Source organism: Salvia hispanica, chromosome 1 (genome assembly GCF_023119035.1).
Source record: "Salvia hispanica cultivar TCC Black 2014 chromosome 1, UniMelb_Shisp_WGS_1.0, whole genome shotgun sequence".
Taxonomy (NCBI): Eukaryota; Viridiplantae; Streptophyta; class Magnoliopsida; order Lamiales; family Lamiaceae; genus Salvia; species Salvia hispanica.
The window spans coordinates 31954481-31981035 of NC_062965.1; the positions used below are offsets into that span (position 1 = coordinate 31954481).

The following is a 26555-nucleotide window of genomic DNA, read 5'->3' on the forward strand; positions in this document are numbered from 1 at the left end:
GTAAAGTGAAACCTTAGATATGGAGTTATACGTAAGTGCTTACATGAGCATTGAATTTGAGTACTAATTTATGACGGACTAATTCTCTATCACAGAACGTATTACAGGTTTTGGTGATGTGCATTTTACTCTTAAAAAATCACATCAATCGATTTGAACCATAGGAATTGAGATGTGACGATGGCTATGGCTAGCATTGGTGCATCCCCTCTTTGGGCACTGTATATACATGTCATTGTCAGTTTACCTTCATATCAACAACTCGCTATAGTTAAACTTTCTAAATGAACTTAACTTTAATTATGTTCCATTAACTTTAATTCCTGTTGATATGGAACAAAATTTGTTGCTGAAATGGTAAATTAAACTATAAGTAGAATTGCATAAAATAGAAAGGTTAAAAATCTATGGTTTCATAAAAGCAATGCCACCACCACATAAATTAGAACCATTATTTCTAATATATATTCTTCGTATATGAATCCCCATGAGTTAAGTAATTCTTTGCATGGTCGTGCAATACTTGCTCCTACTTTAGAGGTAGTTGATGAGGTTAATCAATTCATGATTTCATTGGATCAGTTTCAAGGTCGAGTTTATTTGAGCTCTGATAGTATATCAAACTCTGATTTGACATCAAATGGCTTTGCTGTGATTCATACAGTTGAATTTTTGAATAATTTGAAATGTTCAGGTACTCCTAATCATGAATTATTGTTGAAAGTTGGTACTCCAGTGATGTTGTTAAGGAACATAGATCCTTCTAATGGTTTGTGTAATGGCACCTGATTGACTATTACACGTTTAAGTGACTATGTTTTGGAGGGACAAGTATTGGCTGGTCATAATGTTGGTCTTAAGGTGTTGATTCCTCGAATGACTTTAATACCATCTGATCCATCGTTGCCATTCAAATTCCAACGACGACAATTTCCATTAACTGTGTCTTATGCAATGACTATTAACAAAAGTCAATGTCAATCGCTTTCACATGTTGGATTGTTTCTGAAAAAACCCGTCTTTAGTCATGGACAACTGTATGTTGTTGTTTCAAGAGTCACAAGTCGTGATGGTTTGAAGATATTAGTTTGTAAAGATGATATTGATAGGAGTGGAGATTCTACTTTTATTGTTGTTTACAAATAAATTTTTCAAAATTTATAAACTCCTGGTTGTTGTTGTTACTATTGTACTTTCTATTTTTCTATTTTAATGATTTTTGTTGTGGAAACTTATGATCTATTTATTTAGTTAAATTGTTAACTACTAGAAGTATTTTGTAATTCTAATTTTATTATATTATAGTTGTGTAAGATTAGCCCTCAAAATTCATTTTAGTTGCACATTTCCTTATATACATTTTAATCAACTGAATTATATTCTACATTCTTTAATCAACGGAATTATTGAAAATCCTATGACCCGTGCATAGCACGGGTGTTAACACTAGTTGCATAAAATAGAAAGGTTAAAATCAATGCCAACACCACATAAATTAAACAATGTCAGATTCCGAACTTCCGATTTGTCAAACGTGTTTGTATTTAAAGCTCAGACAAACCAGTGCGCACAACATAATTACTAAGTCACAACTGCTATACATCAAAAAGTTACACACAAAATACACGCATGTGCACAAATGAATGAAATCACTTGGAATATATATACACAATCATACTTGAGTTAAACGATTTCAAGAGCTTCAAAAACCACCTCTTTTGTCGCCACCCAGAAGCACTTGGTCGAACCACCTTCATGGTCGAACACAACTCTTACTAGATAGTCTTCATCTTACATTCGTCGTGTGTGAACACTGCAGGGTTGAGATATTAACAAATCTGCAGCCTTCTTGCATCTGTGATTCATCACCTCCGAGAAGATTCCGTTTCGCGTCCCACAAGGTGCGAGTCTGGTGGATCTAGACGGGTGGATTTCCAAGAGGAATTGGTTGACTTTAGTAGCAAACCGAGAGCCAAAGAGCCTGTTGCTCTCACAATTGCATCCGGAGATCGATTTATCTTCCCAATCAGCATGCCGAAAACCTAAAATCAAAGACAGCTCTAAATATGAAAATTCAACATTTTGTGATTAGCAGAAGAATTGTAGTGTAGTAAATGAATACCTGACTTAAGTAAAGGGTGGAGATATGCTGAACACTTGACATAGCAATTATACTGCTACACAAATAAATTGCATTTGCCTGAATTACTGGCCAAGGTGCCTCAAAAGCCTGAACATATACAACCCGACTAACTCAAAAGATCGCGCCATTTAGTTACCCAAAATTGAAACACATATACATATATTGATTACTGACATGGATGAAAACCATGGAAGTACTTTTCTATGATCTAAAAGAATATCTCATCAGCAAACGCAGACCTGTATTAGTGATGCCATGTAAGTATCAATCCTGGAAGACATGCGTTGAGTGAATAGCTTTGCAATATCTCTAAGAAAGTCTTCATAGTCACCTCTGAGGCAGAATTTGTAGAGCATTAGGAGAAAAGGGAGTTCATAACAAAGTCATCAAATAAACCTTAGGTTGGGATTCACTAATACATACCTATGATCAGAGCTAAACCTATGTGTGTTTGCAAGAGCAACAATACTATCAAGTTCCATCAAAGGAGCAATGCGCTTGAATGTGTTCTGACAGACATAAATGTAAATTACAAAATCAGCAATCATTAGCATCTAAAAATTAGAATCCAAATCTTGTTGAAGGCACTGAAAAGAAGCTTCTCTAAAGTTTTCTCTACCCGGCAAGCGCGTCGCACACCAAGGTCATCATCATGCAGATGCAAGACCAAGCGTGGAAAGGCAGCAAGAACCTGATCATATAAGTTTAACCAAATTTAAATGTCTTGGTAACCATTGCAATGTACAAAAATCAACCTAGAAACATATACTGTGGCAGAATATTCATTTCTGCACCAAATGGATCTGAATAGTTGGGCTTACGCAAAAATATAATGTAGCAAAAGTTACCACTGCAGAGGAGAACTTGGAATTGGCAACTACCACATTAGTGGGATAGCTTAAGTGGGGAATACATTGCAAACTCTAAATCTACTAGACTATTATATGGAATATGGAAAAACGTGGTCTTATACATGCATACATCTACTCAGTCCTTAGTGCCATTTAGTCGTTGAGAATTCGAACACATATTCATCCTCAAAATATAATGAGTCTATTATTTTATAGTTTTTTGAGAATAATCATGAGTATCATTGAAATGTCAGCTTTGGTATAAACCAATCACTTCAAATGTCAAGTAAATCGAATTAACATACCTGCTCACGAAAAGCATCATGTTGTGACCCAAAACCATACGTGCTTATTGCCCCAAATGCTGCGAATGCATTAGCTCGAATCTTTGCATTCATGCATACCTATTGCAAGCCAAAAGAGAGAAGCATTGAAAAACTTACTTGAGGCAACCAAAAGTTCTCACCAAATACAGACCTCAGAAAACTATGATGCATGAGTATTGATAAACTTACTTGAAGATTACGTAGCCTAACTGAAAGATTAAACAAAATGGGTTCTACAGCTTCAGTAGAAGCAGATCCAAGGACCTAAACGATCAACAGTAGCACAACAAGTGAGATTCTTAATGTGGTGAGGACTTGTTAATGGAGTAAAGTATGAGATAAATCACCGTTTGCAAGCATGAGACAGCAGTTAGCTGAACTGATTCATCTGGGTCATCCAGTAAAGCAACAATAACACTGAGAATCTGAATGGTATACTGGATAACAAGGACTGGTGGCATCTGCACGGAATGCAGGCAAGTGATCTTATTAAAAATCCTAGAAGACTAACTATAAAAGTCACTAATGCTCTCGAATAATGTCCATATAGCAACATGCATCTCACAGTGCAAGACCATTTACACCGCCCACCCCATACAATGCTTCCCTCAACACCCTTCTATAACTACAAAAAACCAAAAAAAAAAAAAAAACATATCTACTGCTATCATAAGCTTCTCCGATTGCTTATTTCAGCATCATGAAGTTTTCTCTTCCTTGTTTTATCTTGATTAGCAATATCGTGGCATAGCCATCACAATCAGTAAACGGAAAGAAGGAAGGTGCACAGTGGAGAAGCCTTGTGACTGTTGTGCAAAAAGAAAAGTTGAGTAGACAGATAGCAGCATAATTAAAATTTGTCAAACTTCTAGTTTCCATAAGTTGCATAAAGGATGTACCGATGTAGTCGTTGTAGACCCAAAGGTCTGTAAACAAGCTGAAAATCTTCAAATTTCATAAGACAAAAGTTGTTGATTCTTAATATGGTATTATTATAATCAGCTACCTGCACAAGTCCTCTTAGACAAAGTCGCCTAACATTTGGAGAATCGTCAGAAGCATGTCGAGTCAATCCTTCAACCAGCTGCTCCAACAAAGGACCAAAACTCTCACTGCAGAATGATGAACCTCAGCAAGAGATATTGATATTTGAAAACAAGAAAGAGTTTAACGTAACTTGAGCTAGACCAACACCCGTCTAAAATCATAATTTAACTTCATGTGAACCTTAGTAATAATGAGGCTAGCTAGATCCTATAATATCTATATTTACCAAAAAAGAAAGGAAATGAGACGGTTTTTTATGAACATGAGTACTATAGGTTATTTCCATTGCAGGACAAACACCAAATAATAGTGTTCAAATAAGAAAATCTCAGTTCACAAAATACTACTCCCTCCGTCCCGCTTAAGATGACACGTTTTCCTTTTTAATTTGTCCCAACTAAGATGACACATTTCTTTTTTTGTTAACTTTCTCTCTCCAATTAATACACTCAACCACTTTTTCTCACTCCTATTAAAATATCCATCTTTCTTTATCTCTCTACTTTAATACCTACACCCACCTTCTCTCTCTCCAATTAAACACTTTAACTAATAACTCCTAAAATCCCGTGCCGGCTAAGCAATGTGTCATCTTAGCCGGGACGGAGGGAGTAGGAATCTAGAAATTATTTGTGATTCATCCAGTGCTTAGCTTTCAAGTGATGGTAATTTCAGATGGTGGCAAAACTTTCCAGATCTTTCATGGAACCATCCATCACTATGCTGAATCATCAATGTTGATAGCAAGTCACTAATAAGTTCAGTAGATCAGTTTCCGCCATGTGATCAATAAATAATTAGTACCTAAAGAAACGGTATAATAACTAAATTATTTATTTCCTAATCCCTGAAAGTGAGACAAGGCAATTGCATAAGTTTTCAGAGCCTAATTCAATACTCCCTCCATCCAACAAGAATATGCACTCTTTCCTTTTTAGTCCGTCCCACAAGAATATGCACTTTCCAATTTTGGAAACTCTTTTCTCTCTATTGAGGTGGGACCCATTCTCCACTAATAATACTTCTATTACTTTTTCTTTCTATCTCTCTCTTACTTTTTCAATTATGCATTAAAACCCATGCCCAACCCAAAGTGCATATTTTTGTAGGACGGAGGGAATACAATTTTGAGAGAGAAATGTTGCTAGCATGCTATGAAGCTTGTCATTGCCAAGCCATATACAGGGTAAACCAACCAAGACTTCCAGAAAGTATTACTACCAATTAAATTGTCGTGTGTACAAGCTAAAGCCTTAACAAAGTCCAGCATCTCATGGAGAGAGAAAGAGCAGGGTTCTGAATATACCTGAACCTCACAAACTCTGACAGTGCAGCAGCTGCTGCTTCCCTTGAATACCTTGAGGGTCGATCCAGTGATTTACAAAGAATCAAAGAAATTATAGGGACCTGTGTCATTATAAATAAGTAATGTAAGAAATCATAAATTAAAGAAGTAAATAGGAATCAGCACTTAACCTGAGTGAAATATTTGTAACCTTACAGAGAGGAAACTGAAACTTGAGGCATTTAAAACTCACAAACTTATAGGAATAACAAGAACGGATCCAAACAACAGGAAGGCGTTCAAAATGCGATCAAATCTATTATATCTTTCTAAGGCCGCATATTTCAAGAATTGAATTCCCAAAATTCTTTTCCTTTGAACTATAGTCTATTCATATGTTATTATCCCGTGTAAAAAAAATTCTAGTAGCATAAGAACAAATTTTGTGCAAAAATATCTCAGCAGTCAAAAGGTTCTAGTAACATATGAACATATGAATCCAAGACTGTACCTTTAAGTGTCAAAATTAACATAAAAAAATTCAATTCTAGTTTTATTCAACTCTAATGAGGGCGTGTGAAGCACTTCAATAATTCCATGGCATGTATAAAGAACTTGCAGCAACAACAACTCCAGAACTATTAGGACCACTCATTGCCCAACTTTCCCAAATGCAAGCAAAATAGATTTGAAACTAAATACACAACTGAAGAGTGTTTTTGTCAGATATCGTTCCTGTTTAGGTGAGACTTTCATGCACAGAATTCAAATATATTCTAGGCTCCTATTGGTGGTTTTATAGTATGCTTTCGATGAGATCAAAAATCAGCAAGCAGTTAAGAGTTTGGTGGCAATAACTACCTCTTTAGGCCTTTTAATGGAAATACACCAAGCCAGGTCCCTGATTAGTCCAATCCATGTCTCCTCTTCATTTTGTTCCCTGTCCCTGGCCAGAATCTGCATATGATTTTCTTTTTATTGCCTCTAAAATTCAAAAGGTTGTAAAATTCCACTAAATAGCGGCCAAAATACCTTCCCCATCTCGAGATCACCAACACATTCACAAAATGCATTAAATGCAACCAATAGCGCGCTGAAAGTCATATTTAGAAGATTAAATAAAAGAATGCAACAGCATCAATACTTTGATTCTTCTAGTGTGCATTTAAGAGAAGCATGACTATTACCGTAGTGGTTCCTGTTGGCCAGAATTAGATAAACTATGACAAATTCCTAAGTGAAGCACAAGAGTTGCAAAGACTGCACCATAAGTTTGTTCCACAGACTTTTTTCCAACTCTCGCACCACCTCTGCATATACAAGAATATACCATTCACCACCATAGACACTGATGGAGAAACATAATAATGCAATTAAAGATATACCTGAAGAAGGCAGTAAGAGCTATCATAGCAGCGTGCAGCACATTATCTTCTACACTACTTTCGCCAACATTATTGGAATTCTCCCTCTTAACTGAATCGCCTTGAAATATAGGTCTCTCATTCAGGATCGAGATTATATGCTCCAAGAAAGAATGTGAAAGAACTGTGTGCTGGGAAAATGCCTAATAATTTCAAGAAATAAAAGGAAAATAAGGCACAAAAGCCTCAATAAACGGAATACCACCCAATGCAACATGTCATTTGGAACATAAGGTCCCAATTCTATGAGAAAAAGTGCTGCTAACCCATAAGCTGGATGAGAAATACCAGCCTCAATTGCTCATATCTTTGACTTGTATAGCTGTGTATTTCAACAGAATGGTTGAGTAACCTTTCTAGAGGAAGGTTCCTCTTAAAATAAGTAACTAAAAGTGCATGAAAAAATGAAAAGAATGTCATTCAAGGAGTATATAACAATGTTAGAAAAAAAATTGAAAAGAAATACCATAGTAATATAGATATAGGGGTGGGATGCAGTGAGAATTTATTTCACGTATGAACTGAGAATGACACATAAATATGAATTACGCATGCATAAGTAGAGTATATTCCATGTATACAAAATTCGTGAATAGTTCACCACTAATGGGATTTGAAATCAGGTGCTTTTCATGAATTTCTTATCTAGACTTTATAATGTGCATGTGTGTAATCCGTATTTAACGTGCTTATGTGTCATTCTCAGTTCTAGCAAATGTTTATCATTCTCACTGGATTACACATAACACATAAATGTGAATTACTCATGCATAGGCAGTATATTCCATGTAGAACAAATTCGTGAATACGCCACTAATGGGACTCGAAAATAGGTACTTTTCACGAATTAGTAAAAACAAAGTATATTCGATGCATAAGATATTCGCAAATAATTTGCCACTAATGGGATTTGAGTACAGGAGCTTATTTAGGATTTATTATACATGGAATTTTGACATGCTTATGAATGTGTAATTCATATAATCATATTTATGCATTGTTCTCATTTCATCAGTCTCACCAGATCCTTCCCCTATATGTGTGGTATATACATCAGTAGTTTGCATGTTTTGGGACAGACGATAAAAAGTATTGATGAATATTTCAAACATATAAAAATGAATGATGCAAAAAAAGTCCCCCAAAATTGTGAAATGGCAATTATATGTATCTAGGCGTAAAGTAGGAATTTACATGAAATACATCCTGTACTGGCCAGCCCCCACGTAATCTAGATACATCTTTTGTAGCTATATCTTTCTCAGCAGCAGCCAACACTTCATCAAAAACAATTCTTGATGTCGTATTCTCAGCAAGGGCAGATATCTTTTAACAGTCAAAAGAAACTACCCATAGGACCAGATTAAATCATTTGTTTTGTATCCACATCATTTGACAGCTTTCATAAACCAATAAATAATCATGGACATCAACAGAAAATAGATCTTTCACCACCATGACCAGGTAAATGAAAAAAATAATAACTAAAGAGGATACAGCATTAAGTGTTTCTTGGCGTAGATACTTCTCAACTACATGGTTTGTAGCAGAAAGCAAGGACTGTGTCGTCCTGATAACACATGCATAAGGATCTGATAAGTCATAAGAATTGCGAATTTATTTCATAAATCAAATTACGCTTCAGTCAAATCATTAGTCATTCCACCTTGCGATATCAGCGTCATTTAGCTCCCTACCCCTCTTAGTGATAAACTCAACCACAGCTTGAATAGCACCTTCGGCAGACTGTCTGACCTTGTCACATATAGCAGATGAGCTACTATATAGAGCCGCAACAAGCTATACAAAATTGAGATGAGATAACATGAGACGAAGTTTAGTGCACATCTTAGAAGCCTTTCAACTATCTCAGAAAGTTAATACATACACAGAAGATAAGGACAGTCAAATTATTACCTCATCCTTAGTAAATAATATGCACACAGATGAAATGACCCTGTTGAACACCTCTGACGGATCAAGTGATGCATCCTTATATGAAAAGTTAGTAGTGAGGAAGACTATTCTTGAACTGGAAGCAGAAATTTAGAGCAAGAAACCCATCCTGCCTTTCTGCTTTCCGTAAGAAAGTATGATAAAGTGATGTATCAAAGAAGAGGTTATGAGTTGACTTACTCTCCTCAAAATAGCAACCACATCCTCAAGTGCTGATAAAGCTCCATAACACAATTCAATATCAAGATCAATACTAGAGTTTGCAGACCTCGGTAAAGAAAGGGATATACTGAAAACTAAATCAAGAATCTGCAGGTCCAGAACATGATCAAAATATGTAGAATCAGAGATAGATCAGCAGAAATAAGAGATAAACACCATAGATCATGTAATGTGGTTCTTGAATAAAGTAGAAAAGGGTAGCATCACAAATTACTGGCCTGAACAGAGATTTTTCTAACTTCAGGATTTGTATCTGCACAGCGTGACAGATATACCATGATCCTCTCCCCTAAACACAAAGCATCACGACTCGGGGATATAAATGCACCTTGAAAAAAGCCAAAATATCTTAAGCTTTAAACCACAGATGAACGGTCAAATAGCATAAAGAGAATGCATATATATATAGGAAGATGATCAATACAAAAATGCATCTCAATACAAAATCCAGACCAAATCCTGACCATGAGATTTGCCAATCTGATGGTCAATAATTATCCAGAAACACGGAGGGTCATTATTAAGCAGTTTTAGGTCATATTATAAATTTTGGGTTTGATGTCATGTTAATCATTTTAGGTCATCCTTACTATAATGACCTAAAAATAAACTAACAATGACCTAAATATGACCTCCATATTATTGGTTCTGCGTTGTTGTATTAAGATTGATTTTTGCATAGATCAAAATCCTATAAATACAGAGAGAGAGAGAGAAACTAACTTGGTAAATTAGAAAAGTTATTATTCATAACACGGTCAATTCGTTTGTTGTGGCTACAACTTCCTTGGCAACCAAGTGCACAGTAACCACTAACACATATAGTTCGGAACTTCTGAAGCATCTCATATGCCGCAAGACAGCCTCTTTTTCTCTGATATTCCACAGAGGAAGAAACATATGGATCAATCTGTCTCAGTATATGCAGTAGCTGTTCTGCTCGACTTCTTCCATCCTCCCCACTAATGATAAAAAAAAATAGCAAGTTAAAATAACAGTGTATCTAAGGGCATAGTACTAAACCAACAATCATAGTGACAACATGCCTAGATGATTACCCATGCAACATGACTAATCAAAATAATCAGTAAACCAGGCAGTCTGCATCCATATGACCTAATGAAGAAATGCTTATGTCTTAATCAATATTTTCATTAAAGTGGGAGAACATTTTCTGAAACATGCTGGCTACTGCCCTTTTTTTCTAGGAAGAAAAGGAATCTGCCGGATATTTTCCAGCCTTATAAAGATAAATTGAACAAAATCCCCAGTAATATATCTAAACAATATGAAAATACAAAGAAGACAATAGTTTCCCACAAGGCATGTGATTAGGAAAAGAAGATCAGAGTCCAGACTGGTCACATACACTTAAAAAAATTAAACTAAACCTTAAGCACATTGTTCTAGAAATGTCTCAGTGACATGCAACAAATCAATCAAGGCCTTCAACGAATCTGTGTCAAGCATACATAGATATCTTTAAAGTAATTTTTAAATACCCAAGCTAAACCAAAAATCTAGAGCAAGCATTATTGAGGGAGAATACCTTGTAACTAGGATTGCACAGAGAAGAGTAGTAAGGTTTTGTATGAGACCATTAATAACATCAGGGGGATCATCTGGTAAACCAAAGAATCCCAAAGTGGCCTGTCAAGAATGTAAAATACTCAGCACCCTAACCAAATAGTTGTTGCAAGAAAAACTGCAGTTAGTTGCATCTTTCACCTTCAGAACATGGTTCCTTGTTTCAATTGTTAATTTTGGCTCCACAGAAACCAAAGTTGTACAAGCACTCAAAGCAAGGCACTGTATAGAAGAATATAAGTTTAGGAAAAACAGAAAGGAAATACTGTCAAGGAAGATAATCACGAGTGAAAAACACATGCCCCCAGATATCTGTTAAAGTAATAAAGCTGTGGGTGGGGGGTGGAGATAGGTGGCAAGACAAGTTCTGCAAAAGATAAGAACATTACGTCTTTCTTGACAAATCGATCACCCAACCCTTCTATCTTGTCAGTTGTCACTTTAAAGAGGAAGTGTGTTACCAGTTACAGAATAATATTGCATCACCTATTTATAAGGCTAATTTTCAGGAAGGATTATTTCCTCAAATAGATACACGCAGTGTCCAACAGAACGTTCTTATCGCTGTTAAGGTTTTCCAACCATCAAGAAACAATGATTCTGTACAATTACCAGGTTGTGAGCAAAGATCAAGAATCCCAAAAATAAACCTGAGTGTTCAATAGGTCCAGGTTAGAATCAGAAATTCCATCTTCATCATCTCGGCCCATCAAAGTTAATATGTAATCAAGAAGCACATCTCTCTTTTTCAATGGAAACGATGTACCGCTTTCAGCAGCACCAATAACAGCCTGACCTACATTGTCAAAATAAGATAATCAATATGAAGTCATGAAATAGACAACCAAAGAGTAGGTACCTCATGAATGATAAATTTACAGCAAGATGACAATACAGAAGATGCATTATCATGCCCACATGTTATGACTTATGACAACATTATAAGAATACATTAACCACAGCCAGGCGACGAGGATGCACTAATTCCAGCAACATGGGGGAATAGATTAATATTTTTCATAACCTTCTTTAGTTATACAGATTCTTCAGAGCTATGGTAGTCAATTATGGATCTCCATTTTACAATACTTCTTATCTTACCAAATTTGATCTTCTAGACAAGAACATTTGGAAATAGACGTTAGAGAAGTAAGATGTATGTCTTCATGATTGACAAGACAGCGAACAACAGCAAAATGAACCCACAAACCTAGTAAATCAATAGCTGTGATAACTGCCTGCTTTGCTGTAGGATGACGAACATTAAGAAGACGTGAAAGCATATTGGTCCCCTGTCATACAACAGAAAACTATATCAAAAATAAAATATTTAAATAAACACATATAAGCAGATGGCAGGAGTCAAAACACAATAGACTGTGCAACAATTCCCAGCCCATCAAGACAACATGCTAAGAAACAGCATAACTATTTCTGATGGCTATGTAACTGCATAAGAAACTGCATAACTGTTTCTGATGGCTATGTAAATTGCATCAACTGACTAGGAATTATCATATTATATTTAAGCTTTTACTATATTTTACTCCCTCCGTCCCTTGTTAAGTGATTCGTATTCCTTTTTAGGACGTCCTAAGTGAGTCATTTCCTTTTTGGTATTCTCTCTCTTACTTTTCCTCTCTATTCTATTCTCTCTCCGCTTAACTAACAAAACCCCAATTTCTTAAATCTCGTGCCAAAAAGAAATGCCTCTCTTAGCAAGGGACGCAAGGAGTATTAATTTTGAGTTTATCGTCTTGGCAATATTAAATTTTAATGGAAACTGATACTATGTGCAATCTCAGTATTATTTTGAAGAATTAAAAAAACTGGCCTTTTTGGTCTTATTTGTATAGTATTTGCATAATCAATGGAGTTCATTCCCATCTACTTAAGCTTTCATTGCCTAAGTTAAAAACATGATTTGAGTGACACCTATAGTATTAAGACATGTTACTAAAAAGATTTGGTTAAATCCAGTTAATATGCATGCATATTGGCACATGCCACCAAATGTCATTAAGCTTCCACCACATACAATTTCAATTCAAAACTGTTATTGAGCAGGTGCTGAGTTGAAGGAATCATTTATATTTGAGTTATGCACTTATGCTAAAGAAAAGCACATACATAGAAATAGACCCATGCAGTGCACATTCATAAATAGATTAAGTTATGCACTTATACTAAAGAAAAGCACATACATAGAAATAGACCCATACTGAGCACATTCATAAATAGATTTATCAACAATGAAGACATAATGAAATAATAAAGCAATGATTCCACTCTACCACAAGCGCATCAATTCTGGCTTCAATGACTGTAGATGGAGCATACTTAGCAGCATAGCCATACATAAGAGCTAAAGCGGCATGAATGTCATCTGACTCTTCCATTTTAGCTCTATCAGAAAAGAATGATAGAATCCTGCAATGGCGGTTGTCACATTCATAGCAAGATGCAGTGAGAGCATGGATACACATGCTATCATACAACACTGAAATATAAATAAATACTCCCTCCGTTCCATAGTAACAGAGGCATTTCGTTTTGAGCACTCATTTGAAAAAATAATAATAAATAGTTAAAGTGGAGAAAGCGTAAAGTAAGAGAGAGAATATTGTAGATAAGACTCTTCACTACATTATTCTCTCTCCTACTTTACTCTTTCTCCACTCTAACTATTTGTTATCATTTTTTCAAAACGAGAGCTCAAAACGAAACGCCTCTATTACTGTGGAACAGAGGGAGTATATATCTATATATATTGTAAATACAAGGTACACCATGCTCTACATAACTAAATGCAAAATATAATAAAATTTTGCAGCACTTTCTTTATATTATGACTATGAACATCACATCCTTCAACACTAACAAATCTTTTTATTTTCCTTCTACCGTGACTCTGAAACGTCAATCCTCCAACACTCAGACATGATTTGTCTACTTCAAACCATCCTTATGACTGACAACCATAGTCGAAATTCTTATATCAAAAGTGAAAACATGGAAGCATACATGTATGTGATTCAGATCTGAGAATTCAGATCCCATAAAAAATTGACAAAGACAAGCTCCCTGCATTTACCTTTTAAAGAAACTATCACCGACATTATCGAGAATGTCTTTTAGCTTATCCAGAACTGTGTCCAAGTGTGATGCAGCGACCTTTATGTTAAGACAGCAGCCAAAAGCATCATTTATATAGTATTATTAATAGAAACCTTCTTCAAAGTATTGAGTTGATACAAGCATGTTACATAGCATTTTAATACAAAGAATGATTACCAGTCCCATGGCCTTGGCTAAACCAAGCCTATTCACCGGCAAAGCAATGTTAGCTTGTGTGTACATCAAGTCAATCTTAGCATGGACATAGGATCTGTCATGAACTTTCTGCAGCAAAATGCCTAAGCATCTGCATTAGGGAAAACCAATTGATTTCAGATCTCCATCTAAATAAGTGGTAGATCATGCATGCAAAAGTATTTAAGCGTGTAGCTCTATATTAGGACTAAAGGACATGCGTGTCACTATATACATAATATATAGTAAAAAGAATAGGATCCTGACCGTATGTAAATCTATTTTATCAGTACCAACACTACCCAAAGCAAAGAGATACAGGGGCACAAAAGAGGGGAATTAACAGGAAATGTTATAAGTAAAAAGTATAAAGAAACCAACTGTTAAGAAGATCAATAAATCAAACACATATATTAAAGTTCTTTTCATCAAATTATAACGTAGAAAGTATCAATTATCAAGATATCTCAATGGGAAACTAAATAAATACTACCTATACAAAAAATTATGGAATCAATGCATCAGGAAAAGAATTTGTTGAAATATCTAATGACTCTCCGTCTCAGGATTCTGGATTCAGGTTACGACGGATTTTAAGACAGCAGATACTTAAGTAGAAGAAACGGTAGCTATTCCTGAGACCTAAGGAAAAAGGGTGAACTAATACACCATACCTGTGAAGCAGCGCAGAATGCTCATCCTCAGAAGAATAAAGTTCATATTGTTTAGCAAAAGAGTTCCCAAGAGATATTGCCCAATCAGGATCCTGAATCACATCCAATGACTCTGCAACAAACTGTTTCAACAGACAAAGATTATACACCTATTCACAATAAAATGTGGTCATGTATATTCAAACCATATCAACATCCACGACATCAAGAGCTGAGAAGCATATGCAAAGTACAGCTAAAGGAATTAATCACTGTTAACCAAAACCAACATATCCTTTCTTATGAATGCTTCAGCATCAAGATAAAAGAGCAATGCAAACATGTCAGCAAACTTTTCTCCAATACAGTGAGTGTGGCTAGGCAAGTCAAGAAAGCTTTTGATTTGGTAAATCCCAAAAAAAAAATTCATAACAGTTATGAACAAAATGCATGAATTTAGAAAGAAAGGTAAACAAGCTTACATTAACAACCATGTCATCCCAAGTCTCTTGATATAATGGATCTTGCTTTAGGTCTTCTGGATCACTCACATAAGCTTTCATTTTTGGAATCTAGAGCTTGCAAAAGAAGACAAACGGTTATAAGAGAACTAAAATTGTATATCTAATAAATAAACATGTGCATGCAATCTAGCTCATAATGGTAGAAATTTATAAACAATAGATACGAAAAAAAAGGTTAGATTCAGCAATATCCTCAATTTTACATCGATCAGCTAACCATCAGCAAGTGATCTGGCTCACAATGATCATGCTTAGAAAAGATGGTGAATATAAACAGTGGAAAGATTCAACAATACTCTCAAATATGAAGCCATACAATTCCAACTACAAAAGAAAATTTGTACCATACAGACAGTATACTAAATAAACATTACCAGTACGTGAATTATTTTAGGCATTCATTCATTCAATATCCCTGAAAAACAAGGCCATAATTTATGCAAGGAGTTCATCATTCTCTACTTTAATGTTACACAATCAAACTTCAATGTCCACCCACCCAGTTCTATAGTTTGTTTATTTTCATCCCTCAACTCCATGATGCTAGAAAATACCACTAATTACCCATGGGGTTAACCTATTAGTAAATCAAACTATCGCTAAGCAAACAAGGCCACAATTTATGCTTGGAGTTCATCTTTGATGCTACTCTACCTATAAATACACAGTGGATGAATCTACCATTGTCCGACCACTCAGTGGGATAGTTCTTTATTCTCATCCCTCGACTTCATGGAACTAAAAAGCACATTCAATTGCCAGATGGGGTTCTCGAGCTGATGTTCAAGCACCAGGCGCTATGGCATATAGTAAAACAAAAATACCTCACGGCATGCATACAAAAGCAGTCCACATAGAGCAAAAATATAGTTTCAAAAGTAAAAACAATAGAAAACCTAACAGCAAACTTCTATACCTCGTCTTGCCAAAATAAGATCATATTCTTCGGAAATAGAGAAGCTAACTGATTTAGGACCTGCAAAAAAAAAATAGATGTAAAGACTAAAGAACAGAAAAAACTGCCCAGTTTCCATGAGGTGCTATGATTCACTTCTCAAGGAGACAAATTACGGTGTACTGCTAGTGCTTCTTGCTAATGAGTATTCCCTTAAATTTTGCATGCTCAACACATGCCACCTAGTATCTAACAAAGTCGGAGTTGTTTTGAAATGATCATTAGAAATTTAAAAGGACTATGCAGTTTGTGGGCTCAGCTTGAAACAAAAATTAATGTCTTCTTTAATTGAAAGGCCAATTAAATGATGGCAGGAGAAGCAAATGAAATCGTTTTGCATGAGTACACCTTTTTAATAGGTTATTTGAATCTCATAAGTGTAAACAACAGCATACAATCATGTAAACAACAAACACATGGGTAAACAAGAACAATGTACAGGTATACCTAAAACGGTGATCAAGAAGACTGGCCAAAACTGAAATTCATTCTTCTAGAAGCATAGAACCATATAATCCCCCCTTCTCCCATGAATCAAATGATTTCATATTGTTTTGTTCAATGTTCAAAACTCAGAAGTTGTGTTCTTTTGTTAGAAACTAATATAAAAGAAAAACAAAATAGAATGAAAAATGTGAACAAACGAAAAGAAATAGTCAAATCAAATCAAGAAGACGAACTTTTGGTAATTGTACATTTTCTTTGGGTAGAACATTTATTTTTCTAAGTAGGTGAATAAACTTGGTATGGCAAGTTCCCTGTCAAATGGTCAGCAATACTTGCTAGCTGAATACAAAGCTACGGATTTAAACAATCACTCTTCGGTAATACATTACTGTAATATATAGTATATTAGACAGTGATAAAGAAAACTTACAGTCAGAATATGAGTCACTAACTGCTCTCTCGCAAGTGGATTATGAAGAAGTACCACGAGACGTGCAAAAAGATCCTGAATTTTATGTTTCTTAGGTGATAATTTTCTATCAGAAGAGTAATTATAATTATAATTACATTAACTGAGGATATCAAACCTCTGGAATCGGGAGATCTGCACGAGCTTTAAAATCAGAAAGGATTATATCACTTTGGGTATTTTTATGCCTGCATAATTCTGAGATGCACCTGCAAACCTGCATAAAACATCAAATCACTGAGAAGAAAAACACAATTTACATAATGAGGATCATATTCCAGCTGATAGAGAAACTGAGTAGAATCCTGAGACAAAATGCTAGAGATGTAGTGCATCTTACTGTGGCAACTGCTCCAGTGTAAACCCGTGGTATGATCATTTTCAACAAAAATGGCCAGAGCAAATGCTGTAAGTTTCAAACACAATGGCTTCTATTTGAGTTTTAAACATAACTAGCATAAAAATGGTTATGAAAAGGAGTACCACAGACAAAAGAATTAACCCAGGGCATTATTATACCTCCATTTCAGGGATGGTCACAGTTATCAAAAGGAGACCTTTTTCACAGGTGTCACGTAGCTCAGTAGGGGATACACCTCCAATCTTCACCTGCAAATGACCGAAGAGTTTCTAATAAAGAGAAGACTACGCGAGGACAACCATTTATACTTGTAAATGGTCCAATAAGATTCCCATGGAAGTTCTGGCATTTGTTTTCTTCCATGCTTAATTTCGCAGGAATACTACCACTATTACAAGTTGGCAAACCTATTCATGTGGATGGTGTTCAATAAGTCTCATATTTATCATTTAAAACCCAAATAATGTATTTTTAAATAGATATTTCAGTAGGAGAAACAAATTAAAGCATGATGTCAGAAAATATCTTATGTTGATCATCCAAGTACTGTATTCTTACTAAGGAATGGCTTACATTACAATATTCATAAAATTTAAGTTCATTTGAGTTACATATAGCATATTATATACATGCACACACTATACCATGATGACAAGTAAAGGACAGTCACTCCAGTGTATTATCATCATATTCTGTCAGCAGATGATCATGTCCAACAATATGCAGTCAAACAAGAGAGTCACACATTCTAAACAGTAAGCAGACAACCAACCTCTGATTTCTTGTACATGAAAGGATTGAAAGTGCCAGTCGACTTAATTAAATCCTTTGAACTCTCAGTATCTGACCCATTTAAATCTGTTACAGCACAGTGTCGTACCAAGTATTCCACAAATAACTCCCCTACTGGACCAACCAAGTAACAATGGGAAGCCATAACAACAATCAACTGCAATCAAAGGTAACCATTGTAAGTGCAAGCCATTATATTGTGTATGGACATTGCAACTTTGCTATGGAGACAATACCTCAGAAAGTGCCTTGCACACAGCCAAGTCCCTCTCATCTAACAAACTTTTCACTGCTTCCACTAGCAAAGGCCGTTTAGCATGCCAAGATTCAGACAATCTTAAGAAACCAGTGAGAGCATAAGTTGGTATAAGATCTTGAAATCCAAAAGTTTAAAGAAGAAAGAATGCTAACCTAGGTAAAAGATGCTTTAGGACAGAAAGTGCACCAAAAGTAAGAGGATCTTCTTTTAACCTGCATTTCTGGAACATACATCATTCAGATACTTTACAAAAGACATTAAAATCCAACCTTTTCAACTTGTTTTATTTCTGTAATTTCTTGGGACATGGGTTTTTCTCAAGGGGGAGAGTGATTCACGTTGAACCTTATGCATTACAGAAAAATAACTAAACGAAATTTCACCAAGACAAGATTCTATAATTGTTACCCACATAGAGAAGGAACGCAAAGATATCTTCAGGGTAAACCTGACCAACTGTGAGAAAGCAATGTTGAACTTCATTGTAGGTCTGCATATACATAACATACATCATATAAGATGAAGTAGAAGATTTTATTGGCCAACAGAAAAAGACAAAAGAATATGAAGTAGGGCATGATCACTATAATGCATGGGCAAATTCACATTACGGGATATCTCAAGGGAGGGGGGGGGCTAAAACTGTTAAGCTTCTTCATGCTCGGTACATTAAGAGAAAGGATCTCCATTAGGAACCTTCATAAATACCTAATATAATTAAAACCACAAAACCATGGTCACCTGAAATCCCTAGTGTTGTAGAATAGGTATCCCACATCAGTTATTTATCCCTAGCCAGGCTTAGTCTCTCGTAATATACTACAGGAGCTTTAAAGTGATAATAAAAGAACTACTTACTACTTTTCTCTAATATTTTTCTATAATTTTCCACATATGTCTATTTATTATTCTACATGGCATCAGATACGGAGGTGTGATCAATTGCTAACTTTCTTAAGTTGCTACCTCCTCTAACTCATCAACGCAGTGTATTAAAAATGTTAACACAATGACATTAAAATGTCAACACATAATTTTGTTGACATTTCAATATACTGTGACATTTGTTGACATTTTTAATACATTGCGTTGATGAGTTAGCAGGGTTAGCAACTTAAAAAGTTAGCACTATAACGCACCCCATCAGATATGTGTAAATTATAAAATTAGGGTTTTTGTTTCTGCCGCTCTGCTCTGCTACTGCTGTCTGTTCTGCTGCTCTACTCCGCCAGTTCTACCACTCCAACTGATCTGCTATACATTGACCGTTCTATGACCGTGGCTGATCTGCTTAGGGTTTACTCTCGGTCTTATTTTAAATATGACCTATTATAAACCTTCTATTGGGTGCATGTGGATGCCAACTACGGAACTTGGTCTGCTTATGATTGCTCTGTCATTACTTGGTCCTGACAAATAGGCTATTCGCCAGGACCATCTCCGCTCTTCCCTATTCTGTTCTGTCACTGCTACACCGTTCATAGCAGACTCTACATGGTTTCTAACACCACTTTGAATTCCTACTCTAACATCGAATAGAGATTCTAAATCCACTTCCACTTTGGGACTTTTCCCCAACTGGTCTGCCGACTTTGTTCGGTTCTGACTGCCTCTGCCACTAAAGTCTTCTTTAGTGTTGCCGCTGCTACTAACTACTCTACTGACTTTGCTCGATTTCTACTAAAACTTTTTTTTAGGTTTTTGGCTTCTTCAAATCGCCGATAACATTGAAGTTTAAATCCAAACCTAATTCAGAGAGCACTACCATTTTAAATGTTTCCAACTAGTACTATTAATACTGTTGTCACTGTTGTTACTACTACTATTGTTGTCGATGTCTTCACTAAACTGTTGAGGAAAATCAGAACATTGTACAACGTTGAACATTATCGACATACATGCTCCAGCTTGAGGGGGAATGTTGTAGAATAAGTATCCCGCATTGGTTATGTATCCTTAGTCAGGCTTAGTCTCTTGTAATATTATAAAGGAGAAAGTGATAACAAAAGAACTGGAGCACTACTTTTTTCTCTGATATGTTTCTATACTTTTTCACTTATGTCTAAAGTTTTTTGTTCTCACCTAGCAAGCTCATAAAAAAATCTACAAAAATGCTGAATATAAAAACATAAAAACTTCCTTTGCAATCCGTCCCATGAATATAAGTGGGGAAAAGAGGGAGGAAATAATATAGCCATTATGTAAACAACCGTTACATGAACATTGCAGAAAATACTAAATCTTGTCCAAAGAGATAGGTCACATATAGGAACGAAGATAATTGTATTCTTAAGTACAATAAGTTAGAGTAAACAGGGGCAAATTTCTCAAAATGGGTTAATCAAGCAACTAAATACCCTAAATGAGTCACTTTTTTTTACTTCTGAAAATGGGTGTTACGCATTTTGAGAATGCACAACTAATTACGCATTCACACTCCAGGAAAGTCATCCTGCCATATTATATTAAGACAACTAAATACGCATTCACACTCCAGGAAAGTTATCCTGCCATATTATATTAAGATTACATTAAGTCTATAAATATACTATCAACTGCATTATGTTCCACTTTGGGATCTTTAACCCTTGTACTTAACTTTTTTTTTGCTTTGGTAACTTGTTTCTTTTTCATATCAAATTATTTGTAATTATAAACCCATTGGAATACCACTAGATCCTACCTTCAATCCCACTGGAAAATCTGACTGCTGTTTATTGTCATTACTGACACAAACCACGGGAAGAAGGGTTGACAATATGACAGTGAGATCCTGCAAAATCACATCCCATATAAGACCACAAAATCTTGGAGGAAACAAGAGGACAGGTTTACCAAATCAAACAAAAACAAAAGCTTCAAGTAATATCAAACCTATACCTATAAAATACTCTGATGCACTTTTAACTTATAGTTGTTTCTGTTAGAAAATCCATCATGTAATTTTCTAGTATATGTATTTTTAACACAGCTTTCCACTGATTATTCAACAGTAAACTGTCCGCAGTTCTCATTGTGTCAGTATGATCTAAGAAAAAGTTGAAGCTAAAAAATAGCAACAATGGTTCAACCTCATTTGATGAGAGCATTGCTATTACTCAGAAAATCAAGCAAACCACATTTCAGTAGGTAACCATAAAATGAGAAAAGGGAGGCCAAATTTATTAGAAAGCCGGAAAGCTTCTATGATGATGCCAAACACGCAATAAAACATAGTACTACTTAAAACCTGAAACTTCATCTTTCACAATATTCAAAGCACAACCATATTCAACCTCAAAGTCCAGCAAAGGTGGTCCACTTTCTGAAAGTAACGAAGCATTCAAGAGATTGTGGAGACTACATGTTGCCACAAATGCTGCCACTTCTTGATCTTTCTTATACCTGTATTTGCAAAAAAAAAGGGGGGGTGGGGGTGTGAAATGGGTAATATTAGTCAATTTATTCAGCTGATAAACAATATATTATCAAGTAACCAACTTCAGATAACCACCACCAAGTCAGATTAAACTCTGAACAATGGCTTCTACAGCAGGAATATTGCATATTATTAGTGAACTGAGAAGATACATGGACAAAAAGATCAAGCTAACAGCTCACAGTTCCAAAATAGTGGGCACTAATCTTGGCAAAGCCGACTTCAATTGTGTCCGTGTAACTAGACCAACCATCTGGCCTAAGGCCTCAACTGTAGATACACGAACCTGCAGAAACAAAACAAACTATCTTTGACAAAGCTCTGACATTTCTAATTGTCTACTGAACTTCAGCAGAGATAGTCAATCACTAAATACAAAAGTATCAACCTTGAGATCCCGTGAAGCTGCCCAAACTCTCAATAAAAGCTCAAATGCAGAGTTCAGGAAAGACCTGCGCCAAAATGCCTCAGCACAGCCTAAAGTAAAGGTGTGCAGAAAATGGTGTAATAAGTATGCAGAATAGAGCAAAAGCTCAAAACAAGCCTTACATGACATCACCATCAATAGCTGTATGCATCAGGAAATCAACTCCATACTGCCAACAGGCTTGACACCACGACTTGAATGCTGCAAGAGGACAAAAAGTTTCTCGGTTCAAGTAGAGTATGGTGTAAAGTTTCTGTAAGAGTATCATGATGCGATGCCATTTCTACCAAATACTAATAAATCAATGGGGAAAAAAACAGCCTAAAGTGGAAGGCAGAAAAGGGAGAGTTAATTGAAACAGCGGCATAAATGACCATTATGACTTCTTCAAAATAAGAGATCTATAGTTTGTACGTTCTTGTATCACTGGCATCTGAAAATTGTTTCTTCGCTGAGCATGACATCTACCAATTCACTTCTACAAGCCCTATGCAATTTCACCTCTGTTGGGCTGAGAACCAAATAGAGTTGTTCATGTGTGAATGAAACTATCATCACAGCCCACATTATCATTGAATCTCATCATCTTAGCTATTATAGTTTGAGTCTTGAATAATAGAATGGACTGAATGGTCAGGCTAGAGGCATAGCATGCCTTATTCTCTTGGCAATTGGCATTCAATAGAATACTGGAGCAATAGAAAATATAAATCACAAGATACTCACGTATCATAGATGCAACAAAAGTTAACATACCATTTGCAAAAATAGGTCGATGTATGTCTTTTACATTTCCAAGAATAGGAAGCACTCTTGTAAGTACACCTTTGAGTCGTGGAGTAAACTGAATAGCTTCACATTTAAAACAAAATTACATCAACCATCCGTTTAAAATGATGTATGTAACTATATGTCAGAGTAAAAAAAGGCTAGAGATACGAGAATACCATCAGAAGAAGCAAAATCTGCAAGTATTTGAACCATGGCAGGAAGAGCTGAATTTGTTCCAGAGAGATGAAGAAATATTTCTTCCATCATCTGACAAAATAAGTAGATAAACAACATGTATTGCATATTCGCATCACAGGTGAACAGAGAAGTTGTTGACACTCATTATCAGTTATGACTAATGACTTGGCTGGTCGTAGACACGTAGCTAATGAAAATAGAGTTGGCTACAATGAGTAGCCATCAGACTGATAACAATATGATGTTCCTATAGTCACATTAACTCTGACAGCAAACCAATAATTCATGTCAGAGTAAAATTTAAATGTATACTATTCTCAAATGACGAATACATTGATGATTCGGCTCCAACACCAAATGAACTGCTAGTATTAAGGTTAATGAAATATTTTCCATTCAAAATTCAAGGATCAAAACTTGAAGCAGGTTTAAGGTAATCCAGAGGAAATATTAACGTGTGAGTACAGAGAAGTACTATGCGTGACTGTAAAACCTCAATTGGTCATTTTGTAAAAAATAAAAAAATATGCTTCATTTGCTAAGTCTTCTAAATACAAAATTATAAATTAATAAATAAAGTCGTCTTAATTGATCTGAGCAAGGAACTTACCAGGTCAGGGAGATGTAAACCTAACGCAACAAGCACACCTGATGCAGCCTTTTGCCAATCTGCATTAAGTTCCTGGAAGAAGAAGATAAACATGAGAAACATTTATATAGTATTTCATTATCAGTTAATACCCACAAACAAATGAAAACATTGGACCAAACAGCATTTCAATCGTTAATATGAATTCTACCAGGAATTCGTAAGTTGTGAACTGGATAAAGACATTATCAAGCTAATGAGTACGACGTGTCATCAAATATTCAATCATGTAGCCCATGTGGCTATGCACTACAGAAACTTCTATCTTGCCATGGCACTTCATCAAAATTTTCATTTTATGATTGAGGTTATGATGGCATTTCTCTAATTTAATTCAATCATATTCTTGAGTCTAAACTTAAACAAAAACAAACATACAGCCGATATTTAAAAAAATATCACTTTCCTAGAATTTTGAACTCCTTGAATTTTACCACGACCAAATTTGACGTTCAACTGTCATAATTCATGCGGTAAAGATTGTCTTTTCAGTTTGTTGCTTTAACACGTGGACTAAATCATTTCAAGTACTCAGGCAACTAAAAAAGAACTAGTGAAGCTCACAAGAAAAGCATCTCCATTACTCTCAAAAGAAGCTCGATGAATCTCAAGAGTTGATTAGATTAGACTAAGTTCAGGGCTGTTAAAATCTTGTGCTGGTCCAGAGCTAAAAAAATAGATGTAGCAGAAATGAAAAAATAAGGTATGAGATTAACAGCATCTCCACTGCTCTGTCAATAAGATGAATTAAAATCAGAAGAGCTGATTAGGCCTAAGTTCACATTTGTTTAACCTTGCTGGCTCAGGTTCGTGCAACCTAGTATAGTATAGTATAGGAGTACCTTGGTTGAGATGATCTCGGCAGAGGCAACTTTAGCAAACTTTGCCAGATATTGAGGATCAACATCAGCATTATCCAACGCGCGAATTGCCACAGACATAACTTGAAATAATCCAGCAATTTTTCCAAATCTCTGAAATACATGTAAAATGCTCATTCATTACTACTGATATCATACTATCACTCAGACCCAATAGTCACACAATTTGTGCTCAAACAAGAGCATGAAACGCGACAGTACCCTTCGACCACCACGCGACACGGTCCAGCAACAATCAAGGACCAGAAGCGGATTCCTGTAGGCATTGAAGAAACTTATTCAAGCTTGAACATGACTAAAACAGTTCGTTCCATCACTACAGACATCAACAGGCTCAAAATTGGAGAAGCAGGAGCAAGAAATTACACGGAAGCAATGTCCTTGAGAGTAGCGGCCGACGCCTCTCTGACCACCGGAGAGTCGTCCGCCAACGACGAGACGAGAACTTGAACTGCCTCTGAGAATTTGAAAGAAGCCCCCACACAGCAGAATTTGGAGTGCAAACTATTATCAGGAAATACACGCAAAAATTGGTCGAAATTGAATGAGAATTGTCATCGAGCATACCGGGAGCAGGCACAGAATTGCCGGAACTAGAAGACGCCATGGATGCCGGGAAGGCTGAGATCGAGGAGGAAATGACGAAGAAGAATAATAAAAAAATGTATTAAAGAAAATGAGTAAATAATTAACAATTAGTGCGTGCGCTGTCTCTGCTGTTTTTTTTCTTCATTTTCTTCATTTCTTCTTCTTTTCTATCCTTAGTTTATGTTTCCTCTTTTTTCTTTTCCCATCTTTATTTTTAGTATTTTATACATACATCTAATTGCATTCATAAATAAAATCAAGAACAAAACACCTAACTAAATTAATTATTTAAAATAATTAAATTAATTGAATGTTTTTTATTAAATTATTTTATACTCATTTTAGGATTGAAACACCTAACTAAAAATATTCAACTCTCTATATCATTATGAAATACAATTCACAATTTTAAATTTTTATTAAGACTATATTTATTAGTTATTAATTTAATATAAAATAATAATAATAATAACAATAATAATAATATTTATTATTACATTATATTATATGATTCATAATTTAAATAATTATACTATAATTATTTATTAATTACTACTACTTTTTAGTATTATAACAAAAATATTATGATAATAATTAAATATAATTATAACTATAATTATATTTAAGTATATTTAAATGATATTAAAAAATAAATTAATTACTCCTATTAATTTATAATACTACAATAATAATATTAATATTAATATTGATTAATAATAATAATAGTATAAAGAGCGAGGATAATGAGAGAAATATTATAATATCACTTTTGGTACTAGTTTTGTCAATGCCCAAAATATCCTTTATGACACAAATGGAAAAATGAATTTATCTAGAGGGTATTTTGGGATAAAAATTATATTAGATACCAAAAATGTGATTAATAAATACTAAAAACAATATAAAATAAAGCTCAGATACCATTTATATGCGACAATAAAATATTAGTTACCATTCATGCTATCCACTCTAAAAAAAATTATGTTTTGATATTCACATTACATGATTAT

At 35.1% G+C, this 26555-nt stretch overlaps 1 protein-coding gene across 2 annotated transcripts; it reads right to left on the bottom strand.

Moving 5' to 3' along the window:
- Nucleotides 1–1468: 1468 nt before the first annotated feature.
- LOC125200645 (protein SHOOT GRAVITROPISM 6) lies at nt 1469–25592 on the bottom strand. Of its 2 annotated transcripts, XM_048098340.1 has the most exons (51): nt 25525–25592; nt 25324–25414; nt 25159–25213; nt 24919–25050; nt 24038–24109; nt 23406–23496; nt 23215–23310; nt 22581–22659; nt 22420–22483; nt 22214–22317; nt 21889–21997; nt 21297–21386; nt 19026–19103; nt 18766–18833; nt 18591–18690; nt 18335–18511; nt 17721–17810; nt 17542–17607; nt 17320–17418; nt 17163–17237; nt 16247–16306; nt 15289–15378; nt 14828–14949; nt 14136–14265; nt 13936–14015; nt 13136–13271; nt 12052–12133; nt 11492–11637; nt 10983–11063; nt 10804–10904; nt 9978–10216; nt 9473–9582; nt 9213–9341; nt 8994–9068; nt 8743–8876; nt 8574–8646; nt 8271–8402; nt 7038–7219; nt 6840–6962; nt 6685–6745; nt 6514–6609; nt 5674–5774; nt 4327–4432; nt 3668–3781; nt 3510–3584; nt 3300–3398; nt 2763–2834; nt 2567–2652; nt 2383–2476; nt 2123–2230; nt 1469–2042 (listed from the first exon to the last, which is right to left on the bottom strand). In XM_048098340.1, the coding sequence occupies exons 1-51, from the start codon at nt 25562–25564 to the stop codon at nt 1866–1868; spliced, it is 5190 nt and encodes a 1729-aa protein (XP_047954297.1). In that variant the 5' UTR covers nt 25565–25592; the 3' UTR covers nt 1469–1865. The 2 variants fall into 2 exon arrangements, with proteins under 2 accessions (XP_047954297.1, XP_047954298.1); XM_048098341.1 differs by lacking the exons at nt 22214–22317; nt 22420–22483; nt 22581–22659; ... (5 more) ...; nt 25324–25414; nt 25525–25592 and adding an exon at nt 4220–4246 and having other exon boundaries at nt 18766–18825; nt 21889–21937.
- Nucleotides 25593–26555: the final 963 nt, after the last annotated feature.